At 37.0% G+C, this 23100-nt stretch overlaps 2 protein-coding genes across 5 annotated transcripts in view; one reads left to right on the top strand and one right to left on the bottom strand.

Annotated features, from left to right (window-relative positions):
• The window catches only part of LOC140141123 (ATP-binding cassette sub-family D member 3-like), a gene marked incomplete at its 5' end in the record, with an annotated part of 45758 nt that extends 43451 nt beyond the window's left edge, over positions 1–2307 (top strand). For all 4 annotated transcript variants that reach the window (XM_072162911.1, XM_072162909.1, XM_072162912.1 and 1 more), the window contains 1 exon segment: positions 446–2307. In XM_072162911.1, coding sequence (XP_072019012.1) covers positions 446–523 — 78 coding nt within the window.
• Positions 2308–15222: 12915 nt separating this feature from the next.
• LOC140140315 (uncharacterized) lies at positions 15223–19583 on the bottom strand. The gene is made up of 2 exons (XM_072162089.1): positions 19519–19583; positions 15223–17392 (listed from the first exon to the last, which is right to left on the bottom strand). The coding sequence occupies exon 2, from the start codon at positions 17382–17384 to the stop codon at positions 15312–15314; it is 2073 nt and encodes a 690-aa protein (XP_072018190.1). The 5' UTR covers positions 17385–17392; positions 19519–19583; the 3' UTR covers positions 15223–15311.
• Between the last annotated feature and the right edge of the window lie 3517 nt (positions 19584–23100).

Below are 23100 nucleotides of genomic sequence, written 5' to 3'. Positions count from 1 at the left end.
AAATTGGGGTGAATTATTTTCAAAGCTCCATTCTGATTGGTGATTAAAGTGAAGATATCATTTAATTGACCAATTAAAGGCAATGTTAGATCGGCAGGTTAAGATTATAAACACCCCAAAGATGTGATGTGAGTGTGCAGGTTTGGGCGATATTTTTGATGTTTTTGAAAAATAGCCCAATTTTGCCTCACTGAAACCAAAACGTTTTAAATTTCTCAAATTTGGGGTAAAATTTAGACAATTTGTGTTAAATTTGGCCCAAAATTTGGAATTTTGGTATAACGATGGCCGATGGGTCCAAATTTCTATAAAAACTTGTATATTGATGGGTCCACTTTTAAATTCTCAGTGGCACACCCAAACCAAACTTGAGTACCCCTAGGTTTATGTACAAAATCTAACATGTAATTGTAATCAACCATATTGTTTCCTTTCCCATTTCCAGTATTATCTGATGTTCGATGGACGTGGCGCCTACGAGTTCAAAGAGATAGAAGCTGACACTGTTGAATTTGGCTCCTAAATGCTGGCAACCATGCATGGTTCAGATAAGCAGGTTCTCGGCCAGTCTAAGGAAATGACTTGTGAGGATTACTTGAATTTTGTTTCATTCAGTTGTTCTGATGTCTGTCTGCACATGCTGCAAAATTTTGCAAAATCCAGAGGCGTGTTTCATTAAACTTTTAACACATCATATCGTAAATAAAGCGTCGTAAAGTTACTCTTTTAATACTCATTGTTATACAAACTGTATCAAAATGATTGGAGAGGACGACTGTTAATTTTTGCAGAAATTTTTTCACTATGATATTTAGGCCCAATTTTGTTAAGTATTTGAAATTATGGTAGTTTTATCTTCTCTAAGAATTTGAGGTCATGATGATAACACATTCCATTCAGAAGTTAATGATTTTAGTGAGATATTGATCAAGATCACCTGTGCAATACATTTTTTGGCAGTGAAGCTGTTCAACTTGTGTCATGTGAGTAAAACTATGAATATGTCAATCTTCATGTGAATGACAACAACTTCCAGATGCGACAACCTATCTATTGGCTTCAGATTATCAGATCATTTTAAATTTCACATCAATCATTTTGATAAAGTTTGTATTACAAATACATGGTAATGTTACTCATTGTAACGTTAGGATGTATCCCTTATTCTCTTATTAGTACCGTATATCTTATCATAAATGCCCCTGGGGTGTGAAGATTTTTAAAAGGGGTGGGGTGTTTATTAGAGGTCATTTTTACAACAATAATTCCCTGAAAAATTGTTAGGTAAGCTTAAAAATCATGCGGGAATGACAAAGTATGAACTTAGGATCAATGACCTCCGGTTCACTTTCAAGTTTACGAGGTAATTTTCACCAATACCAACACCATTACTGATCTTGTGCATGTGTGGACTGTGGTAAGCTTACTACACAAGATAGCATGAAAATTGTTTGTTTCAGAGGGAGTTAGGGGAGCAGTTATTTGATTCAATTAGTCAAAAAAACTTGAGGGGCATTTGTTTGAGGAGGGGCATTTACTAGAGGATATACGGTACATACAATGTGTATCAGTCATAAATCTCCTAATAAGTGAATAGTTACAATACAGCGTAACTTACGATCTATTTGGAGAATTGCGATGTGTCATAAATGTTTGTGAAACACACCCCATAATAGAGGTTGGCTAAAGACAAAAAAAATGTAGCTGGACTGCATTGAACTATACCATTTTCCACCCTGATGTGGCAGTTACGTCAAGGCACGGAAGTAGCCATTTCACGCGTGCATCCATGCGGCATCATTAAGCGGGTGCTTGTGTACGCCAGAGCTTTGAGCAAACACTAGCGATTTGAAGCTCGCACTGACATCACTGCCACATGAGGGTGAAAAATGGTATACATTATTTTATTTACCAGAAATATTTAAGTTTCCAAGGTCATATCCTGACCATAAGAATGGGCTATAATACATTGTAGTCTTCTTTACAATCTGGTAAATTAATGGTGAATTGTAAATTATAGGGTGACTGTGAGTAATTCTAGAATTGATTCTCTTGATGTAGTCTCCAGCACAGCAATGGGGTCATTAATTTTGACTAACATTAAATCTTAAAGTAGATAAGACTGGGGTAATACATAAGGGTGAATAATTTTATTTATGCAAATGGAGACCAACGAACTATTGAAGCATGATATCAAATGGTGCATATATTTTTGGGCAATGTGATTAATATTTTTATTATTATTATTATTATTATTTAAAAAGATTATGAAATTGCAAAGTGCACTACCACGAAAAAGAAAAGCATTGTCACCAAGGCTTATATTAACCAGGCACCCAGGCTTTTTTTACCCCATGGTTACCCAGTTTTGGCTCCTGGTGATCCAATATTTTACACTACAAACTATAGGACCAGGAGCCATCTTTGGGACCAGGAGCTCATTTTAGCTCCTGGTCCAGGCATGCTTAATATAAGGCCTGATTGTCACACTTCAAAAAAGGAGCATACTGCAAGATAAAGGGGCAATTATTATTATGTAAATGACTGTAAATGTAGTATTGAATGCGCAATTATTTCAAGGTACATGTACTGTGATTGAAAGCAAAATATGTTATTCTAAATTTTGCTTTTTTTTTTGGCCATTTCTGACATGAATCGCACCTTGCTGAATTAAGGGGGTACTACACCCCTGCCCAATTTTGTGCCTATTTTTCTCAAAAATTATAGCACATTGGGGACAAGTAAGATATGTATATTATAAGGGCAAGGACTACAACTACTGCACTGGAAATTTTATTTCAGCACAGACAACAGTTTTGGAGTTACAGTCAAAAATGAGGGAAAACCAATATTTGATCAACAAATCAATAACTACTTGCTTTGAGTTGCTGAATTTTCAGTACAGTAGTTGTAGTCCTTGCCCCTATAATATACATATCTTACTTGTCACCAATGTGCTATAATTTTTGAGAAAAAATGCAAAAAAAATAGGCAAAAAAATTGGCCAGGGTGTAGAACCCCCTTAAGTGAATTATCACATTGCACAGAAAGACTGAAACTTCATAATTACTTTACTATATTAAAATAATTGGTACCCAACAGTTTTCAATGATGATGGACAAAATACTGACATGTCAAAATGCACGTTGTGTTATTTTTTTTTATTTTTTTTTATTATGTCTAAACTATGCAAGGCATTAACAGCTGCTATCGGTATGATAGCGCTGATGGGTTGGCGTCAAGATAGTTGTTAACCTCCCGTTTGAAGCTCAGCCGATTCTGGTTAGAGATAATTGGACCAGGTAAAGTTATAAAAGTACTATGGCAACTTCGAGATGATATAATGATGCGTATGGAAGAAGCAGGCTCCATAATAAATATGAAAACTGATGGGTATCAATCATTTTGATACAACCTGTATTTCCCTAATATTTTTGGTAGTATTTGAATTTTAATCTCATAATTTTGGAATGATATTTGTGTCAATCTTGTTTAAATATTTGGAGGCATATGTCAAAAGCTTTGTGTCTTGATGTTCAGATCAGGAACAGGATATTTTGTATACTTTTATAGTCGGAATAACATGATTGAACTCACAGGCTAACCACAACTAAAATAATTTGTAAAACTAAACAATTTGATAAATCAAGCTACCGAAATTATGTGATCATGTACCACAAAGGTTATCTTGCCTTAAGAGGACTGCTTACGTCTCCTTTACCATGGAGAGATTTTAATTGAATGTCCTTGATTTCTTAAAAAATGTGTACAGATTCTGTGACCATTTTGTTATATAAATTCAAATTGTGCAATTTGGAAGTAATTTCACTGATTTGTTGTAGCTGGTATTAAATGGATGTAATTTTTGTAAAAATAACTGTTAATTTGTTGGTTCATGTGTGTGTAATAATGATTCTTTGTACTCATGAGAGACATGATCTTAATCTCCCACACAGGGAGTGTGAATTTCAAATCAGGTTACCTAAGTGGGTGAATCCATTTAATATTTGTACTCCCCTGTGTGGGAGAGTAAGGTCATGTCTTCCATTGGGGGTGTATGGATTTCAACTGGAATAGCCCGTTTAGAGCATAGATAGAGCATAGATAGATGGCATAGATGGTCAGTACCTTTTTTTCTAGTTTACCTCATTCCACCTGGGTGTAAATAAGGAGCTGTTTGGGGATTTATTGTCACAAGTCTAAGTGTTTGAAAAGTGATTTTCAGTGACTTGAATCCCACTGAATGGATGAGACTCAAGTGATTCTACTGGTCTCAAGCTGTAAAAACGGATAGAAGACTTTTGCCCACCATGACTGGGGCTCTTGTTGATGTAAAATGATCATGATTCATCTTGGTAAAGATATGAACATAAGTTTGGAAAACTTTAGGTCGATTCAAACAATTTTGCCCTTTTTCAGCTTGAGTGGTGTAACAGTTCTTCGGCTAGAGTATTTCAATGAAAAATGGACAAAAGTTTCCATGCCACATTATCGTGTGCCTGTGAGTAAGCTTAAAACTTGACACAGTCATTGTTAGTTAATATGCATGGACAAAACCTGTTGTGAATCAAACTTCCATCCAGTTTATAGCCTAATTATGGTAGAATTTAAATAATTTCATCAGATTCCTTTTTGATGTCTTCATGTGTCTGTTTATGTGCATTGAGATTGCCGCTAAGATTGAACCTTTTGTCACAGGTATCAAACTTAAAAGGTTGTTCCCCTCTATGATTTCTCATGCGTCTTGTCAGATCTTGATCATCTCTGAAAGTTTTCACACATTGGATACATTGGTATGGTCTGATGTCTTCATGTATGCGGCGTACATGTATATTCAGATAGGTCTTGTGTTTGAACCGTTTGTCGCATGTATCACACTTATATGGTGTATCCTTTGTATGAATGCTTACTATGTGATGCTTCAGACTACTTTCGTTGTCAATGTCTTCTGACAATATTTACATTGGTATGGTGCGACGATACAAATGTATGTTTTGTAACAAGTCATTTTGGTAAATATAATAAATCGCCATACCATGTTAAGGCTCACCAAAAGGTTCGACTTGGAGAGTTCAGATTTCCTATACCCCTTTCCAGAACACGAAATCTGACAAAGTTCGTTTCTCATTAAAGTAAAAGAGTACCCAAGTACCCACAGTTTGGCAAGTGGCAAAACAAAATATGTAGACTACTGTTTTGAGTGAATGCTTTGATGTCTATTTACACTAGATTTGTGTATATAGGCTTTCCCACATGTGCCACACTAAAATAACCTCTCTGCTGTATATCTAATGTGTGTTGACGGACCATTTTTGATGTCTTCATGTATTAGTTTATGTGCCTTGAGATTGATTCCTTTGTCACATGTATCACACTTAAAAGGTGTATCCTTTGTATGAATGCTTACTATGTGATGCTTCAGACTACTTTTCGTTGTCAATGCCTTCTGACTATATTTACATTGGTAAATGGTTTGATACCTTCATGCACAAGTATATGTGACTTGAGTTTGCTCTGTCATCTTAAGGCTTTACCACATATATGGTCTTTCTTCTCCTGGATGAACGCTCATGTGTTGAGATGACTTATCATGTATCCGTATAGAGGCCGTCAGCCTTTCGCCATCTTGTAGGTACAAATGATCTGTGTGTTCATGCGTCGGACACTACGCGCAGGGCGCAGCTTGCCACGCAGCTGTTATCGCGCCTCAACGCGGTGATTTTTGCTGCTCACGCATGGCACGAGGGCCGATCGCCGTTGACACTGTGCAGTCTTGTTCATGTTCACCGAACCAGAAATTACCCATCATGCAACGCTAGTTTGCCGAATAGTCGCGTCCATTTAGTTCCTCGTGGTGACGTCATCCCGCTTGGGATTGATACAAAACACAGGTTGTTCTGTTTAGGTATGAGACTACCAGGCCAGTTTGTGTTTCTAAATTTTATTTTACAGTCATATAAATTTATAGATACAATGTTTTATATATGGCATATTTTTTACACAAAAATGGATATTTTGACTGTTTTCAAACAAGAAATTTAGATTTATACCAATAATAATCCAAACTTTTTATTTCAATACCATAAACATTGACTGTCGTGCTCATTAAAACTAGAAACACATTTGGTCGGAAATGAAATGAAAGTAGTGAATTTCAACGATATTTGTGGGCCGTATTATGCACTGAATTTTGACATTAAAACATTAAAAACATGTCTGCTTGTTCGGTGCTTGCGTGATTCTTAAGGAAGGAATGTGTATGTTTTATAATTTCCGATAACCTGATTGGCTGAAGATTACTTAGGTCGGCGCAGATTGGTGTGCTTGAAGGGAATACAAAGCTCTACGGATGTCACATGGTGCTTGCATCAATCTGAGCAAGGGATTGCCATTCTTCTCTGAAACCAAGTGTAGTCTTTGCCGATTTAATTGTGGATAACGTATTGGAAAGATGAATTGTGTCATAGGAAAATTTGGTGATTTTTAAAAAATCAGTGAAGTATGTTGTCACACCTGGCGAAAGCTGAACGACCTTTTCAATACGACGACACACTTGTTATGGATTTGCTTTGTGAAAGCATCTCTATGTTTGTTTGTTGAAACTGTCGCTCCATGCAGAGATGCACTTGGGTCCTGATGGGACCAGGCTCAAACCAAATGTTCAAGCCAGGCTAAAAAGCTCATATTATATAATAAGCATGCTGTATGAGTGATATGATATTAACTGTCTTTAATTTGTGTAGTGGTAGAAATGTAATTAATAAATGCAGGGACTTGTAACGCACAACTTTATATCCATCAAGTGGATCTCTAGATGGATTGTTCTCACTCACCGTACTGGCTCATGAAATACTATGTACCCATCTTTCTTTCACCTTGTATATTTTATAACATTCAAGCTGAAGAAGTTAATTCATGTTCAGGGTGCTGTTAAAGTACTTGGACACACATTTCCTAGCTGTTTGCGTAATTGAAAGGAAAAGTATCATTCCTACTATTGGTTATCATTCCTGTACAGGTGACCAAAATTCTCTCTCGCAAGGACGGCACCGATGTCGAGTTGACTGTCACCCTGACGAACGAGCTTCCACCAAACTCGCCTATATGCCTACAGGTGTATAATATCATCTTCAGAAAGTAATTAAGTAATGCTAAAATAAAAGGCAGGACTATGTTGCCTCTAACAATCCCGTCAGTCAAATTACCCCTATAATTATTTGGTATCGCCTAACTAATGAAGACACGCCAAACTCGCCCAAGTGCATACAGGTGTATAAATATCATTTTCGGAAAGTAGGTAATTAATACTACTAGCAGTCACCCGTCGTTGAGATGACTTATCATGTATCCGTATATGACTAATGAGACTGCCCTTATGATTGGAGCATTTACCACATATATCACATTTATATGGTCTTTCTTCTCCTGGATGAATGCTCATGTATTGAGATGACTTATCATGTATCCGTATATGACTAATGAGACTGCTCTTATGATTGGAGCATTTACCACATATATCACATTTATATGGTCTTTCTTCTCCTGGATGAACTCTCTGTTCTGTAACAGTGGAAAGTGAGATGTCGATTGAATAACCAAATATCTTTTTAAGAGGGGTATTTTGTCCGATTTAGTTACTTCACCCCAGTAAATACACACGATAATGTGGCATGGAAACTTTTGTCCATTTTTCATTGAAACATTCTAGCAGAAGAACTGTTACACCACTCAAGCTGAAAAAGGGCAAAATTGTTTGAATCAACCTAACATTTTCCAAACTCATGTACATATTTTTACCAAGATGAATCATGATCATTTTATATCAACAAGAGCCCCCCCCCCCCAAAAAAAAAGACAAAAGCGGGGTCAAAAGACATGTCTGCAATGTTACTACATACAGTGGAATTACCTCTTTGCTAATGTCATTATATTGGAGTTACGTCTTTGTGGTTCTGAGCCCTTGATTACTGGAGTCTGGAAGCAGCTGTAATTTTATTTTGTTATAAACAGCCATTTTCAATGTCACATGTAAAATTCAAGTAAAAGGAAAGTATCTCGTAAATCAACTACCAATTTTAAAATGATATTCTCTGTAATATAATTTGAATTTAAAAAGTAGTTTTGATGTTAAAATCATTCCATAATTTATGTTGATTTATTAAATTCAATAGATTGTACTGATATTCCAATAGTGTAATGGGTCATTGGACGAAGGTTTACACAGCGGGTTATATCAGGTGGTCCATGAAAGGTTCAACTCTTTCCACACGTTATGGGTGTCAACTGCAGATGACAAGTTTTTATTTATTTTTTAAATTTAAAATATCAGACATGAACTTTAATGACAATATTTGGAATCAGCATAAAGAATGCATTAAAATGAGTACAAACAAGCCTAGTATTGGTTCAGTGGTTACTGGCCCACAAGCAGTTTGGAGTGGGCAGTAATTCATTTATGATTTTGATGTGGTGAAATCCTATTTTCCCAGCATGATATGCCAGAATTTGTCTTTAAAACTGGTATTAAAATGTCCTTATGTGACAACCTCTTCACACTAGGGTCCACAACATGAGCATTCATCAGGGCACAGTTCTTTAACCCCAATACATTTGCATATTCATTGAATGACCTTTGCCAATTTGGGTACAAAAACTCGTACTCTGCAACTTGAGGTCAAATTTTGCACTATGATTGTGTAATTGAGGTTATTGAACTACGCCATTGGGATGATGCCATTGTGGTCCATAGTGTCACTCAGAATGTAAATGTGGACCATTTTGTAATAAATAGACTTAATATTTACATATCAATATTTATATGGAGGCATTTTAGGGGGAACTTTTTTTTATTATTATTTAAAGGGAGTGAGCATATCACGAACATGTCATAACAATCAAACATGTTAGAAGTTGGAAGTTGAAATGTTTTTCTAATATTTTACAGCACCAACAAAAATGAATGGTCGCACAAAATTGTCACATTCACAGCACTTCATCTTGGGTTTTAACAATGAAGATATCTTACACTTCCCATAATGCATTTCTCATTTTAATTTCCTGTACTGATTTGGGTTGATTGTGATGAAATGTAGCAGGAACAGAGCACATCCAGATCTGGCAATATATGTGTATTTCTTGACTACTTGTATCCATCCATGTTTAACCAGTCTTTTCTCAAAATGGAAACAACAGGAACCTGTACAAAGTATTGGTAGTGCCATTTGATGAAATGAGGTGATGTATCATGTTGCAAAGGATTCTGGGAAGGGTAAGATATCTTCTCAGGGTAGTATCAAAGAGTATCAACAAGGCTGGTCGAGTGCAGATCTGTCGGAACACGCTTTTCAATACGGAATAAATGCTAACCTTATTGTGACATCATCCAAGCAGCAAAGTTCATTTCCCATTAAAAAAGCGTTATCCGACAGATCTGCAGTCGACCATTCTGCAACTCTGCCGTGTCTGTGTGTCACCCAGGGAGGGTAAATAGTGTACCTCTTGAATATTTTGCTGTGCGCCTATACTACCGCCTGGCAAACTTTGATTCAAAGTGTGTCAGTGGTTTCACCATTCTGTAGTGCCAAATATGTGTGATAAGTGCTGCATGCAGAAACCATAGACCCGGTCCACACAAGTGTGTTTTTCCCCGTCGATTATGTTCGTGACATAATCGTACTATAATATTTGTATAGTGTGTCTGCTCAATGTCGTCTGCATACAATGAACATGTCATGCCTTCATTTGCGAATGATGAAAATTTCCATCATTGTGCCGGTTTGTAGCATGATCGTGTCGTTATTGTAGATAAAAATGACCTGTGTGTACGCATTTATGTTTACTCAATGGACTTCATAATTGCCGTATAGCGTGTGCATAACCAGAATTTATTACGACACAATGACGAGGTGCTTACCTTGTACACTCTCATGATACATTTATCATAATTAGATAATTACGACACAATAACGAAAATATACTAGTGTGGACTGGGTCTTGAAAACACTCAAGCTTAAAGATGCCAATTATTGTTCTATTTTTGGCTTGAGCTAATTAACACAGGATGTTCACTATGGGCCAGTTTCTCAAAGCATGGCTAGTGGTCAGGCCTCCTAAGCCACCAGGCTTAAGACCAATTATAAGTCCTTTCATACCAGTGCTTACAATTTCACATCGTACATCGCCTAGAAAGATAAATCAGTAATGGATCCACTTGGTAGGGCTAACCTGGTGGCTTAGGAAGCCTAACCAGTACCACTAGCCAAGCTTCGAGAAATTGGACCTTTTTTCCTCCATGAGCAACAAGCCAATATGGCAGGTTTACCATAGTGTTTGAATCAATTCTATTTGGTTCTTATTGAAAGGGGAAAACAGGAATGGAAAAACAAAACCATGATTAAATTATTTTGTAAATAAGAATACAAATGATTGAGGGTGATATCATATTGTAAATTAAATATGCACAGATTACAAGAAACTTCATAATGACAAATTGTACATTTTCTGATTTGTTTTATTTATTGTGAAGGTCTTAAAATTTAATTTCAGAAAGTATTAAATGATAATAATCTGAAAATTAGATTCTTTGACAAGAAAACCCCTTCTCTTTTCTGTTTTGTCACTGATCAGATTATTTCTTCTTGAAAGCAAATGCATGATTTTGATCAATATTTTAATTTTGTTATTCTTTTCCAAATATTGTAAAATAATATCAATAATAACTATAACAGGGGTTCTCAATCGGCGGCCCGCGGGCCAAATCCGGCCCGCCAGCTAATTGTGTTTGGCCCTTGAATTGGTCTAAAATATAAAGGAAAACATAAGAAATTCAAGTGCATTTGGCCCTCAAGCAAGCAACTTGTTTTGCCCTTCAATGGCCCTTGAACATTTCTAATTGAGAACCCCTGAACTATAATAACTCTGTTTACTATCTTTGCTGCTTAAAGCCACGTTGTAACATTTTCTGTAAAAAAAAATAGATGTATTTTCTTTTCCATAAAATGTTACTTAATACTGTCAGATTTGTCCCCTTACAGGTTTGACTTGAACAGATTAGACAAAACAAAGAAATCGCTATTTAATACCAAATGTCACCAATGTGTGACTGAATTTGGTCCTTTTGATGCATTTTGACCTGGTCACATGCCAAGGGTGAAAATAAGAAATGATGAACCAGGGGCTCCCTTTTGTACAAAATGGCCCCTGGTTCACTTCATTCAACATGGAACCAGGGGCCACTTCTAATCAACAAGGGGCCAATATTTTGTTCTGGATAAGTTCATGTATTAATGGCTATGGAATTTAATTTTTGGGTGTAGTGACCAGGGGCCAGTTTCTGAAGAAAAGTGTCCCCTGGTCAGCTTATATTTAGATGGAACCAGGGGCCATTTCAGGGTTTCTGGGGGATAAACGGCTCCCGTTTCCGACTTGTTTTCACCCTTGTCACATGCCGTATATGTACAGTGTTATTGGTATCTCGTACATTTTAGACTAGTAATATTTCAATCATAGTGATTAAATGACACACTCTGCCGTTTTATTCAAATCTCAGATTTTGTCACAACTGCAGCATCTAAAGTCTTGATTTTTTCACGGTATGTTAGATTACCATTACATAACAATTGTGTAAAAATTAGAATTTTAAAGAAAAAAACTGACATAATTTCAGCAAATGTGTACATCCATATCAAAAGGATGCACTTGTCGGCTACTACATGTGTCTCTTTTTACATAGGAATAAATACCAGACTCATCTCAAGTATAACTTCAAATTATCTCCAAGTCACATTGTTTAGGAATATTCTCTGTATTCCTAAACCATGTAACTTGGGGATGATTTGAAGTGACCCCACTTGAGATGAGTCTGGTATTTATTTCTAGTTATCATGTAAAACAAGACACATGTAGCAGCCGACAAGTGCTTCCTTTTGATATGGATGTACACATATGCCATGGCTTAATTTGTGGAGCATTGCAAAACATTTTGAGAAAAAAACAAAACAAATTAATTTAAAAAGATAAAACATTATGGCTTTAAGCTGGGTTACTCATTCAATGGATCTTTGATCTGTTCTTCCATAAAGCCTCAAGGAAGAACAGATGATTAATTATGTTTTAAATTGATTATAAAGAAATAAAACAAACAAAAGCACAGGGATTACATAACAATTGAAGTACACCAAAATACATTGCAATATCGTAAAGATTCGCAAATGGCACAATTGGGCTCCTTTGCCTTGGGGTAAAATTTATGTGCAAATACAGAGCTTTCTCCTCTGAAATCCCAAGAAGAATAAAGGTTTTGTGCCCTTATTTGCTGGTGGGAATTTTACAGGAGGACACTTCTAGGTTATGCCTAAAATTTCACTTATTTCAAGGGAGCCCATAGCACCATTAGGCTAACCTTTATGGTATATCTGTATATGATATAGTACATTGTAACTTACAAAGATATAGGCCTACTGTATTAGCTAGTATTATATTTAATACCATATTAGTAATACATGAAATGATATTCAGACAATGAATACATTGTAATCAAAGTTATATAGGCTATATATTTAAAATCAAATTTACATCCAATGGCATAAAATATCATAAAAGATACTTGCATAGAGATGTCAATATAAAATAGAGAAAATGACATAAAATAATACACTCTAGAACTTGGAAGAGGCAATTTATCAGAATAGTCGACTGCAGATGGGAAATGAACTTTGCTGCTTGGATGATGAGGTTAGCATTTATTTTATTGAAAAGCGTGTTCCGACGAATCTGCACTCGACCGGCCTCTTATATTGCATAAAAATTGCAGAAATTTTTGTATAATTATTTGCATATGAATTGCAGAAATATTTTCATAATTAAAGCTTGGGACTGTGGGAGCCACAGCCACTGTGCCACATTTTAAGATAAATTTAACATTTCAAAATACATACAAATTAATCCTTACAAATAAAATTTTAAAACAAAATAGTAAGATTTTTTTTTATCTTCACACAGAAAAATATTTACAACTAACAATGGAAATAGTAAAAACTTGGAAGACTAAAGTAATAAGTTTCAATTTCAGTTTTTAGTTTCAGTGTTTTAATTTTATATTTAAAATATATACAAAATAATCCTTACAGATCAAATTTTTTAACAAAATAGTATGATTTTTTTTTATCTTTGAACAGAAAAATATTTACAACTAACAACAGAAGTACTATATTTTAAAAACTTGGAGGACTAAAGTAATGAGTTTCAATTTCAGTTTTTAGTTTCAGTTTTTAAATTTTATATTTAAAATATATACAAAATAATCCTTAATGAATAAAATTTCTGAACAAAATAGTATGGATAGTTTATAGATCTTTGAATAGAAAGATATTTACAACTAATAATGGAAAGACTAAATTAATTCAAGTTTCAAAATTAGATTTCAGCAACTGCGGTGCTAATTGTGTCACTGACAATCACTATTCACCCTTTGCACGAATCTGCCATCTTGCAACCAAAACAAAGTTCTCCCTGCAAACGCATTCGCAAAAAGTGCATTTTCATTTCTCGTGCATTTCTAGCAATGCACCAGAAGGCTTTTGCAAAGCGTACACAGTAATTATAGCACACGGTTTACAGGCACATGCAACACACACTTTGTGGGTAGAACCTTGTTTTGAGATGACCGTGCAAAGGATCTACTGTGTCACTTTCCAGACATTACAAAGGTAATCACATTTTGGTGAATGGGCTATTCCAGATGAAATCCATACACCCTTATGGAAGATATTTCCTTAATCTTCCACCCAGGGAATGTGAATTTCAAATGGAGTTGCATGAATGGGTGACTCCATTTAAAATCTACACACCCTGTGGGAGAGATTAAGGTCATGTATTCCATAGGGGTGTACAGTGTGGGCCAAAAACAACTTTACCCAATTTCAGAGGGTGGTTGCTCGAATTGTAGAAGAGCTGATCATGATATTGTTACAAATTCTAAATGTATATCTTTCTAAAAGTATGTGATGAAGAAATGAAAGCAAAAGGAGCTAAATTAACAAAATGGTGCTAGTTTTACGTCCGAGGGTTAAAAATCACTTTGTCCACACGTAATTCAATGGGATTTGTCTGATTGCTAAGAGTAAGGCATACATATGCGTTAGGCATACATGTAATTAGTAAACAGGTTTGGCCTGTCTTTGAAAAGTGATGATTGTTTTACATACATGAAAGAAATACAATCGATTTTAATCCCCATTTACTTGTCATATACTCAAACTTCACTCCTGTCATTGACCAACAATAAGCGTAATAATTATACAATTACAAAGGTTTCATCTGGCACATTTTTTTAATTTTAAATAGGTCTTCATGCATTTTGTGACCGCGTGGCTTATTTCTAAATAGGTTTGCAAGGTGTCAAGATAAGGCAATTCACAACACAAGAGAGGACCTTTATGGTAGAGGTATACTTAAGAACATAATGCTTTTTGGAAGTGCAGCATCAATGTCGGATTCGTTTCCCAGACGTAGGAGTCTTGCCAAGACCTCCCATAACTCTACTTACGAACAACTTTCACAACCTCGGAAGTGTGACTAATAGATGCAAAGCACGGAGCGGACGTCCATGAACTGGCCGTTCAGCTGCAAATATTGCAGCGGTACAAAGGAACTTGCAGCTAACCCACTACCCCAGAGTCAGTTGTCAAAGCAACAATTTACCCAACATACCACGAACGCAATAAGTGCAATAACTTTCTTGTAGATAACATTTGACAAAAAATGACAAAAATGAGGTATGAGGTTACAATTGCTTTGCGTATATTTGAAGAGAATTGTTTTTATATCTTTGCAGCAAGAAAGATGCATATCATGAGGAAATATCATAGCTTGACATTTAAATTGTTTATGTTTGATTTATATTATTGTGTTATATAAAACCGCTGAACAAATTTCAGAAATTTGTGCGTATAGTGAGTGGTTCTCATTCTCTATCGAACTCGCTATTGCAAATGATGCGACGCGACAGCTTGTAGGTCTTCGCGTGGACAAAGTTAATTTTGACCCTTTCATTTAAAACTAGCATCACGTTTTAAATTTAATACATTTTTGGATAGTTTTTCACCAAATACTCCTAAGAAAATGTTGTTTACGAACATGTGAAAACAATTTGAAGCAGACTTTTCAATTTCGAGATATGGACCTTTTAAATTGGGTAAAGTTGTTTTTGGCCCACACTGTATGGGTTTCAACTAGAATATCAAATAGCCCAGTATGAGTCTCAGTAATTACCATCATGCATTATAGCAATGGTCTATAAATTAGTTCTGCAATTATCTGGAATCAGGTGTAGTATGATTACGTTCATGTCTCCTCCGGTTACCTGCCTCTTTGAACCATTTATTACAGAAGTGACATTTATAGGGTTTCTCTTTGGAGTGAGTCCTTTCATGTTTTTTCATATGGGCTATCTGTGTAAAAGCTTTGCTACAAATTGTGCACTTGTAAGATCTCTTCTTACTATGTATACGTCTGTGTACTGCCAAGGAACTTGCATCTGAGTAGTCTTTCTTACATAACTTACATTTAAATGGATTTTTTCTAGTATGAATATATTCATGTGCTTCTAACAAACTTGAGAGGGCAAAGTTTTTGCGACAAAATTTACACTGAAAAGGTTTGTCTGTATGTATATATTCATGTTGCACCAAGGTAGATGACTGTGCAAAGCCTGTGTTACAAAATTTACATTTATACGGTTTTTCTTTGGTATGCGTATACTCATGTAGCTTTAAGCTATTTGCTTGAGTGAAGCCTTTGTTACAGAATGTACACTTATATGGCTTCTCTTGAGTATGAATTCTCTTGTGGGCTGTCAAGCTACCCGTCTGGGGGAAATGTTTGAAACATATTTCACATATGTAAGGTTTCTCTTTGGTGTGAATCCTTTCATGTCTTTTCATGGTACTTTGTTGTTTGAATCTTTGGTTACAAAATTTACATGTGAAAGGTCTATCTTCGTTATGCACTCTTTCGTGTATTTTCAAGTTCGATCCCGAAGCAAAACCCTTGTTACAAAAGGAACACTTGAACGGCCTTGAATTTGTGTGACAACGCTCGTGCGTTTTCAAATTACCCGGATGTGCGAAGCGTTTGTCGCAAATCGGACACGCATAAGGCTTCTCTTTCGTGTGACTGCGTTCATGTACCTTCAGGTTAATTTTTTGTTTACAAGTTTTGCTACAAAATTGACATTTATATACTCTGTTTTTGTCATGTACTATTTTATGCGCTTCCAACTCGAGTGATGTCGCGAAGCCTCTGTTACAACTAAACGGACATCTAAAAGGCTTTCCACCTGTGTGTATCCCTTCATGTTTTTTCATATGACCTTGTCGTTTAAATCCTTTGTCACAAAATGAACATTTAAAAGGACGTTCTCCAGTATGTATTCGAATATGATTTCTTAAATGAGCCGCGTCACGAAATCGTCTGCTGCAAAATTCACATGGGAAAGGTCGTGACCCGGTGTGCTTGCGTTCGTGAATTTTTAAATGACCCGATTGTTTGTAATAATTATCACAATATTTACATTTATAACGACGCCCTGACGTATGAACACCATATTCGTGTCTTTTCAACTGCTTTGGAGTTGACACACGTTTGTCACAGTATTGACATTTGAAAAGCTCTCCGTCTCTGTGAATCTGGGCATGAAGATTTAAGGCTTGCGACGTTGAGAAGCCTTCTTTACAAAATTCACATTTCAACAGCTTTCCCTTGATTTCCTTGATCTTGTTGTTACTCACTTTTGCCGATTCTTGCTTTTCCTCGCTAGGTTTGCCCCTCAATGAAGCATTCTGCAATCTCTTACATGTATCTCCACTAAAGCATGTCTTTCCTGTTTCTTCTTTACTTTCAGTCTTCGTTATGACTGTATTGTCCTGAGTTTGAGAATTTTTGACAAACTGTGTTTCTGTATTGCTAGTAACTTGTTTACTTTTCTGTTTGATGCCTTCTAGAACTTTGAAAATATTCTCACCATGGGTTCCTGATAACTCTGTTGTTGCAGACGCCGCTTCTTTACCTTTATGACATTTAGTCTTCACAACTTTAATGCTGTTTTCGGGATATGTTCTCAACTTCTCTCCGATTCTCATCCATTTTTTCACTTTTCTTTCAACTTTTCTCTTAACCATACACGTAAGCATGATCGAACTTTTGGAATCGGACAAAGATTTCCAAGTACTTGTACTTTTATAATCATACCAGTATGGACGAATCCACAGCTCGTGATTTCGTATGTGTGATATGTACCTGGACACATTATTGTAGAACCTCCGTCTGCAATAGGCACATTTGAGAGGATGTAGAAAATCCCAATCTCGTGGACGTCTGTGGGCCATTGTCAAAGCTAAAATAATAAAGTTCGAAAGCAAATTATAGAAACAATTCAAAACATGTTTCAATTTATAAATATATAAAAAATTTTAAATAAAAAGTGAACACTTTTATGTTGTTATTCAAGTGACCTGTTAGGGAACAAACGAAAAGTTTGATGACATCTTACTTTAAAAGTGCGCTTTTCACGTTCCAAACTTCTACCGTGAAAATAACAAGGTGCCAACATAATTCCTTTTGTGCTAAGGTCAATGTAAGGCCCTGCATTATACCACACACACACACTGACCCCACAACCCTATCACCCTATGCCACCACCACCCTAACTACCCCTATCATCATATTCCCCCCACACCTGAACCACACCACCCTACCCCACCCCACAACCCTACCACACCACCCCTACCACACCACCCCTACACACTACCACCCTACCCCACCATACCCTATCCGGGACCCTATCTCACTGCCACCCTAAGTACCCCTACCACCCTACCCCACCCCACCATCCTACCCCACTTGCTTGCCCTTCTCAGCTTACAAAAATTGCTTGACTCCCCCCCTTTGACTGGCCCAAAACCAGGCCAAATGCTGAGAACATAGGGGCTATAATTTTCTTCGGAAGGTGTGTGTGTGGGGGTGGGGGTCCAAATATACCGGGGGGTCATACCTTTTTGGAAAGAAAAATAGGGAAATTTTTTGATGACCAAAATGTAAGAAGTCGTAAGATGCCCACAGCTAATGTGTTTATTTTATTTTTAAAAAGACTGATTTCAATACAATTTTAGCCTGTTTAGGGGGTAAGGTGTATCTGTGGTTAGGGGGTCATAACACTTTTATTGCCAAAATAGGGGGGTCACAATTTTATTGACACCGACTTTTGTAAACTTGAGACCCCCTTTCTGAAGAAAATGATAGCTGTTAGCTAGATACCCCCTTATCCCAGCCCACCCCAGCCCCACCCAACATGACAACCCCACTACACCCAGAGAACACTACCACAACAACTACTGCACATGCACCGCAACCCTATCCCTATACTACACAGGGTTTAAAATTTGGTGAAGGAGTAGTCTATTCGAAATTTGTATAGCCTATATTATACCCTTCCAATTGTGATTTTTTTGCTCTGAAGGAGGGGGGTATAACACATTGCCCAGGGGGTTCTTTATATTTTTTAACAATGTACTGAGCTGTGTGTCTCAATTTGTTTTCGCCAGGATGCTCAAGAAACTAAAAGGTGGGGGATCATTCTCAATTTCTTTTCACTAGCAACTTATAAATGCCTACTATTAAGGGACCATTCACAAACACTTGTTAGGGGGCTGATGCAAAAAGGGGGGCCCTGAAATTTTTTAACTCTCCTAAGGGGACCTGAAAAATATTACCACAAATTTTCCTGGGGAAATTGAGTTTATATGCTTTTCTATGGGGTTGACCCATAATTTTCATGTCAAAAAGGGGGGCCCTGACATTTTTGAGATCTGTAAAGGGGGGCCCCGAATTATTTTCCGATTACAATTTTTTGCATCAGGCCCCCTCTCCCTAGCAAGTGTTTGTGAACGGTCCCTAACCCATCATCACTACCAAATGAACATTTTGGTTATTATTTCTATATGAAATCACTGACGCATGTACCGTATATTTTGTGCATTAACCCTGCCACCTTCGAGAAAAAACCAACCCTTAACAAGGATTTCTCGTCAAAATTTACCCCCTTTATTCAGGTTTGACTCAAATTTACCCCCTTTTTTTCAGGTTTGACCAAAATATTACCCCCTAAACATGTTTTCTTACCTATGACTCCCAAAAAAAACACCCCTTTTTGTTGAAAATCAGTATTTTTAGACCCCTAAACACGGAACGCGCATTACGCGTTCGTCAGAAAAAAGACCCTTTTACGCGTTTTTTGTTCACGCATGTGTACACCATTATAGCTGAGTGGCTCCCCCCCGGGCTCAGGCCTACTACCTCAACCAGGCTGACCCCCCCCAAACACCCCTCGCACTGACTAGTAACACTAGTACTACTACCTAGCTATTCCCATCCCCAGCACGGTCACGGGGTATTAATGGGAATATTACTTTATACCTATCGCCCGATACAATACGTATGTAGACTCCTACTTTACAAACTTACACAGCTTTAGGCCTAATGTAGGCCTACCAAGGATGCGAGAGTACGGAATGTAGGCCTCAGCAGCATAATCCTTGTGACCACAGCTAGCTACCACTAGCTACCACTTGTGTAGTGTACCTTGATCTTGCATGACTGGAGACTGTTACCACTTGGCACTTCCGGGTTTGATATGAACTTGACCCAACTCAAGTTCGTTGACCCAACTCAAGTTCGACTCACACTTAGGGACCGTTTGGGGGCTGATGCAAAAAAAATCATCACGGAAATTTTTCGGCCCCTCCCCCTTTACAGATATCAAACATTTCAGGCCTCCCCCCTTTTTGTCATGAAAATTATGGGTCAACCTCATAGAAAAGCATAAACTCAATTTTCCTAGGAAAATTTGTGGTCATTTTTCAGCCCCCCGTCAAAACTTTTAATCAGCCCCCCTAACAAGTGTTTGTGAACGGTCCCTTAGTTCGGCCAAAGAAACAGGTGGTGGCTGACATGATCGAGCCGGCAACTTATAGCGCCCGGCCGTATGGGATTTTCAATATACTTGGTTAGTTTTGTGGGGTTCATTATCGTCGATCGAACCCCAACGGTTTAAGCTTGTATTTATATTATTTATTAACATAGGCCTATTTGTTTGTGATATTTCAAGCGTTTTAAAATTTCAAAATAATCCCATTCAATAACACAGTTGACGATGAAAATTTACTGAATTTAGAGAATGCAATGCGGCCACCACCTGCAAAGAAAGAAAATGCCAAAAAAAGTTGTTTGCTTGTCCTCGTAAAGTTTTGTTTTAAACAATTTTTCCAAAAATGTCGTGAACTTTTCGTCTGAAAAAGTGAAGATATAAAAAGCTATGAAAGAAATGTTGTCAAATACCATTTGCTGCATAGTTTAGGCTAATTCCCCATGTCCAGTCGTAGGCTGAGGGTTCCTATTTATTGTATCATCCTCAGCGTCTACAAAACATGCACAAGTAAAACATGTTGAACCCTTAAAAGCAGTATTTGAAGTCTGCCAGACATGCACATGTCAAATAAAGTAGGATTTACTTGAATTTGTCTTTGGTGGACATTCTTCTGTGTTTGGAGCTGTTTGGTATGACTATGAATGTTTTGCATAGGCCTACATGCAAGTGCTTCACATGCCTACTTTTGGCAGGGCCTACTTTAAAAAAGAATATAAGAAGAAGAACAAAATAGGTCTAGATAATGCGAGCGCACCAAGAGAACGTTTCGATACTGTCCTCCTAAGCCTCTAGAGCATTTTATTTCAACTTAGCCACCCCATAAATGTATGTCAAAAATATCTTACCTTTTGATCTGCTAAAACTCTCAGTGACCCCCCCCTTACCGATTTTTTTTTTTAGTGGGCCAAAGACGAAAATAATCCCGGTTGCATTATTTTGACCCGCTTCCTTCGGGAATTTGATGGGAAACGGGCAGCACAGGAGTGAGAAGATTAGATTTTTAGGACCTCATTTCTTTAAAGGGGCATTTCGTGATCCACAGCCTCATCCCCCCCACTTTTCTCAAAAAAAGTTGAGATTTTTATATCACTGGAAACCTCTGGCTACATAATATTTATGTACAAAAATTTTCTTGCAGATCAATTCGTTTTGCAAAGATATCGTGAAATTTGAATTTCGTTCTGGTGCACCAGAACGAAATTACAACGCACGTGTCTATGGAGCAGTGTAATACACATAATCATGCATAACTCGCAAACGCAAAATCGGAATCAACTGAAATTTTGGGAATAGGCTTTTTCGTGGATATGTACTGAAAAATGTCATAAAAAGAGGATGCTAGGATCACGAAATCCTCCTTTAAGTTCTCTTTCTTTTCTTCGTTTCTTCTCTTTTCGCCTTTACCGATTTTCTCTTTCATTTTTGCCAGGAGGCACTTGCTCTCATTTTTTTTTATCGGGGCACTTCGAGTAAAGAATAAATAACGAATTGAACTTATTTTAGAATTTTATGACAATTGACCTATTATCATTCCTATAAACTTCCAAATCCTTGTTTCTAGGGTCTATGGTTTAGATTCTATGAGCAATTACAAAATAACCACTTTTAAGACTTTTTTTCAACACTGAGACAAAACTGCGCTGAAAATCATTGAAAAAAAAAGGATCACAAAGGTTTTGATAATGTGCCAAAAAAGTTTTTTGTCCCCCTCTTGCAACTCGGCCCGCCAGAAATTGCTTGACTCCCATCTCGGTCTGAGCAAAATATTTGTTCCCCCTTCTTTGAACGTGCCACATTTTTGGGACTACCGATTTTCAAAGCTTTTCAATTACATAATTCGAGCGTATTGAGAAAGACATACTAAAAAGGTGCATGTATGCAGTTATTTTTACCCTCCCCAAGAGTCATGATTGCACATCCCCTTCTGGTCCAAGTATGTTTCTGCATGGATGGACAGTCAAAATCATCATTGCACACATAGTGTCCGACCCAGACGGGGCTCGCTGGCATTCGTAACGCGACTTTAGTGTTGCTAGCCTCATTTTACGGCGTGGAACATTGAAAACCTGTGTAAAAGGCGCCGAAACATTTCAGTGACCATTTCCATCTATGGTTAATAATCCTACAAAGTAGCCCAATTGAGGTGTAAAATCGCGGTCGTCCTGTTGCTACCTCGTTTATGGTCACTTTTTGATATAGGGAAAATACGTGTAGATGTCAATCGAACAATTCAGTTATGCTGGCTCTAATTTGACAAATGGCGGCGTATGTCACCTGAGAATATTTTCCAGATATTTTCATCAATATTTCTGTAAATATTCAGGGTTCACTGGTGTTGTTTTTTTTGTTTGTTTTTGTTTTGAGGAGGTGACATTAAACAGGGAAAGGCAAAAAAGATCAGAAGAGATGAAAGAAAGACAAAGGCCAAATGAAAATGAAATAAAAGAAGAACAATTAATAATAATGTGAAGTATTATGGAAAAAGGCAATAAAAACAAAATAAAGTAAGAAAACTTGGGTTCTGTGCAATAATAATGAGCTCTTGGGAGTGTAAAGTTTGGGGTGGGTGGGGGGGCAAAGATTTTTTGGCCAGCCGAGAACTAGAGGAGGAAAGCAATTTTGACCGGCTTGCCAAAAGTAAAATATACTTCCCCCCCCCTCCTCGGTGCCAACTACCTATTACCTAGGATGATTTCATAAATGAGTGTTATCTACCTAAGATGACTTGTTCAATGGGTGTCATCTACCTATTACCTAAGATGATTTCATAAATGAGTGTTATCTACCTAAGATGACTTGATCAATGGGTGTCATCTACCTATTAGCTAGGATGATTTCATAAATAAGTGTTATCTACCTAGGATGACTTGTTCAATGGGTGTCATCTACCTATTACCTAGGATGATTTCATAAATGAGTGTTATCTACCTAAGATGACTTGATCAATGGGTGTCCTCTACCTATTAGCTAGGATGATTTCATAAATGAGTGTTATCTACCTAGGATGACTTGTTCAATGGGTGTCATCTACCTATTACCTAGGATGATTTCATAAATGAGTGTTATCTACCTAAGATGACCTGGTCAATGGGTGTCATCTACCTATTACCTAGGATGAT

This window comes from Amphiura filiformis, chromosome 19 (assembly GCF_039555335.1).
Source record: "Amphiura filiformis chromosome 19, Afil_fr2py, whole genome shotgun sequence".
NCBI classification, from domain to species: domain Eukaryota; kingdom Metazoa; phylum Echinodermata; class Ophiuroidea; order Amphilepidida; family Amphiuridae; genus Amphiura; species Amphiura filiformis.
Note: the sequence above shows the minus strand (reverse complement) of the source record. Positions and strands in the feature narration are given on the sequence as shown.

Coding starts and splice junctions, on each gene's coding strand:
- LOC140140315 (XM_072162089.1), bottom strand. CDS start 17,384: ATGGCCCACAGACGTCCACGAGATTGGGATTTTCTACATCCTCTCAAA.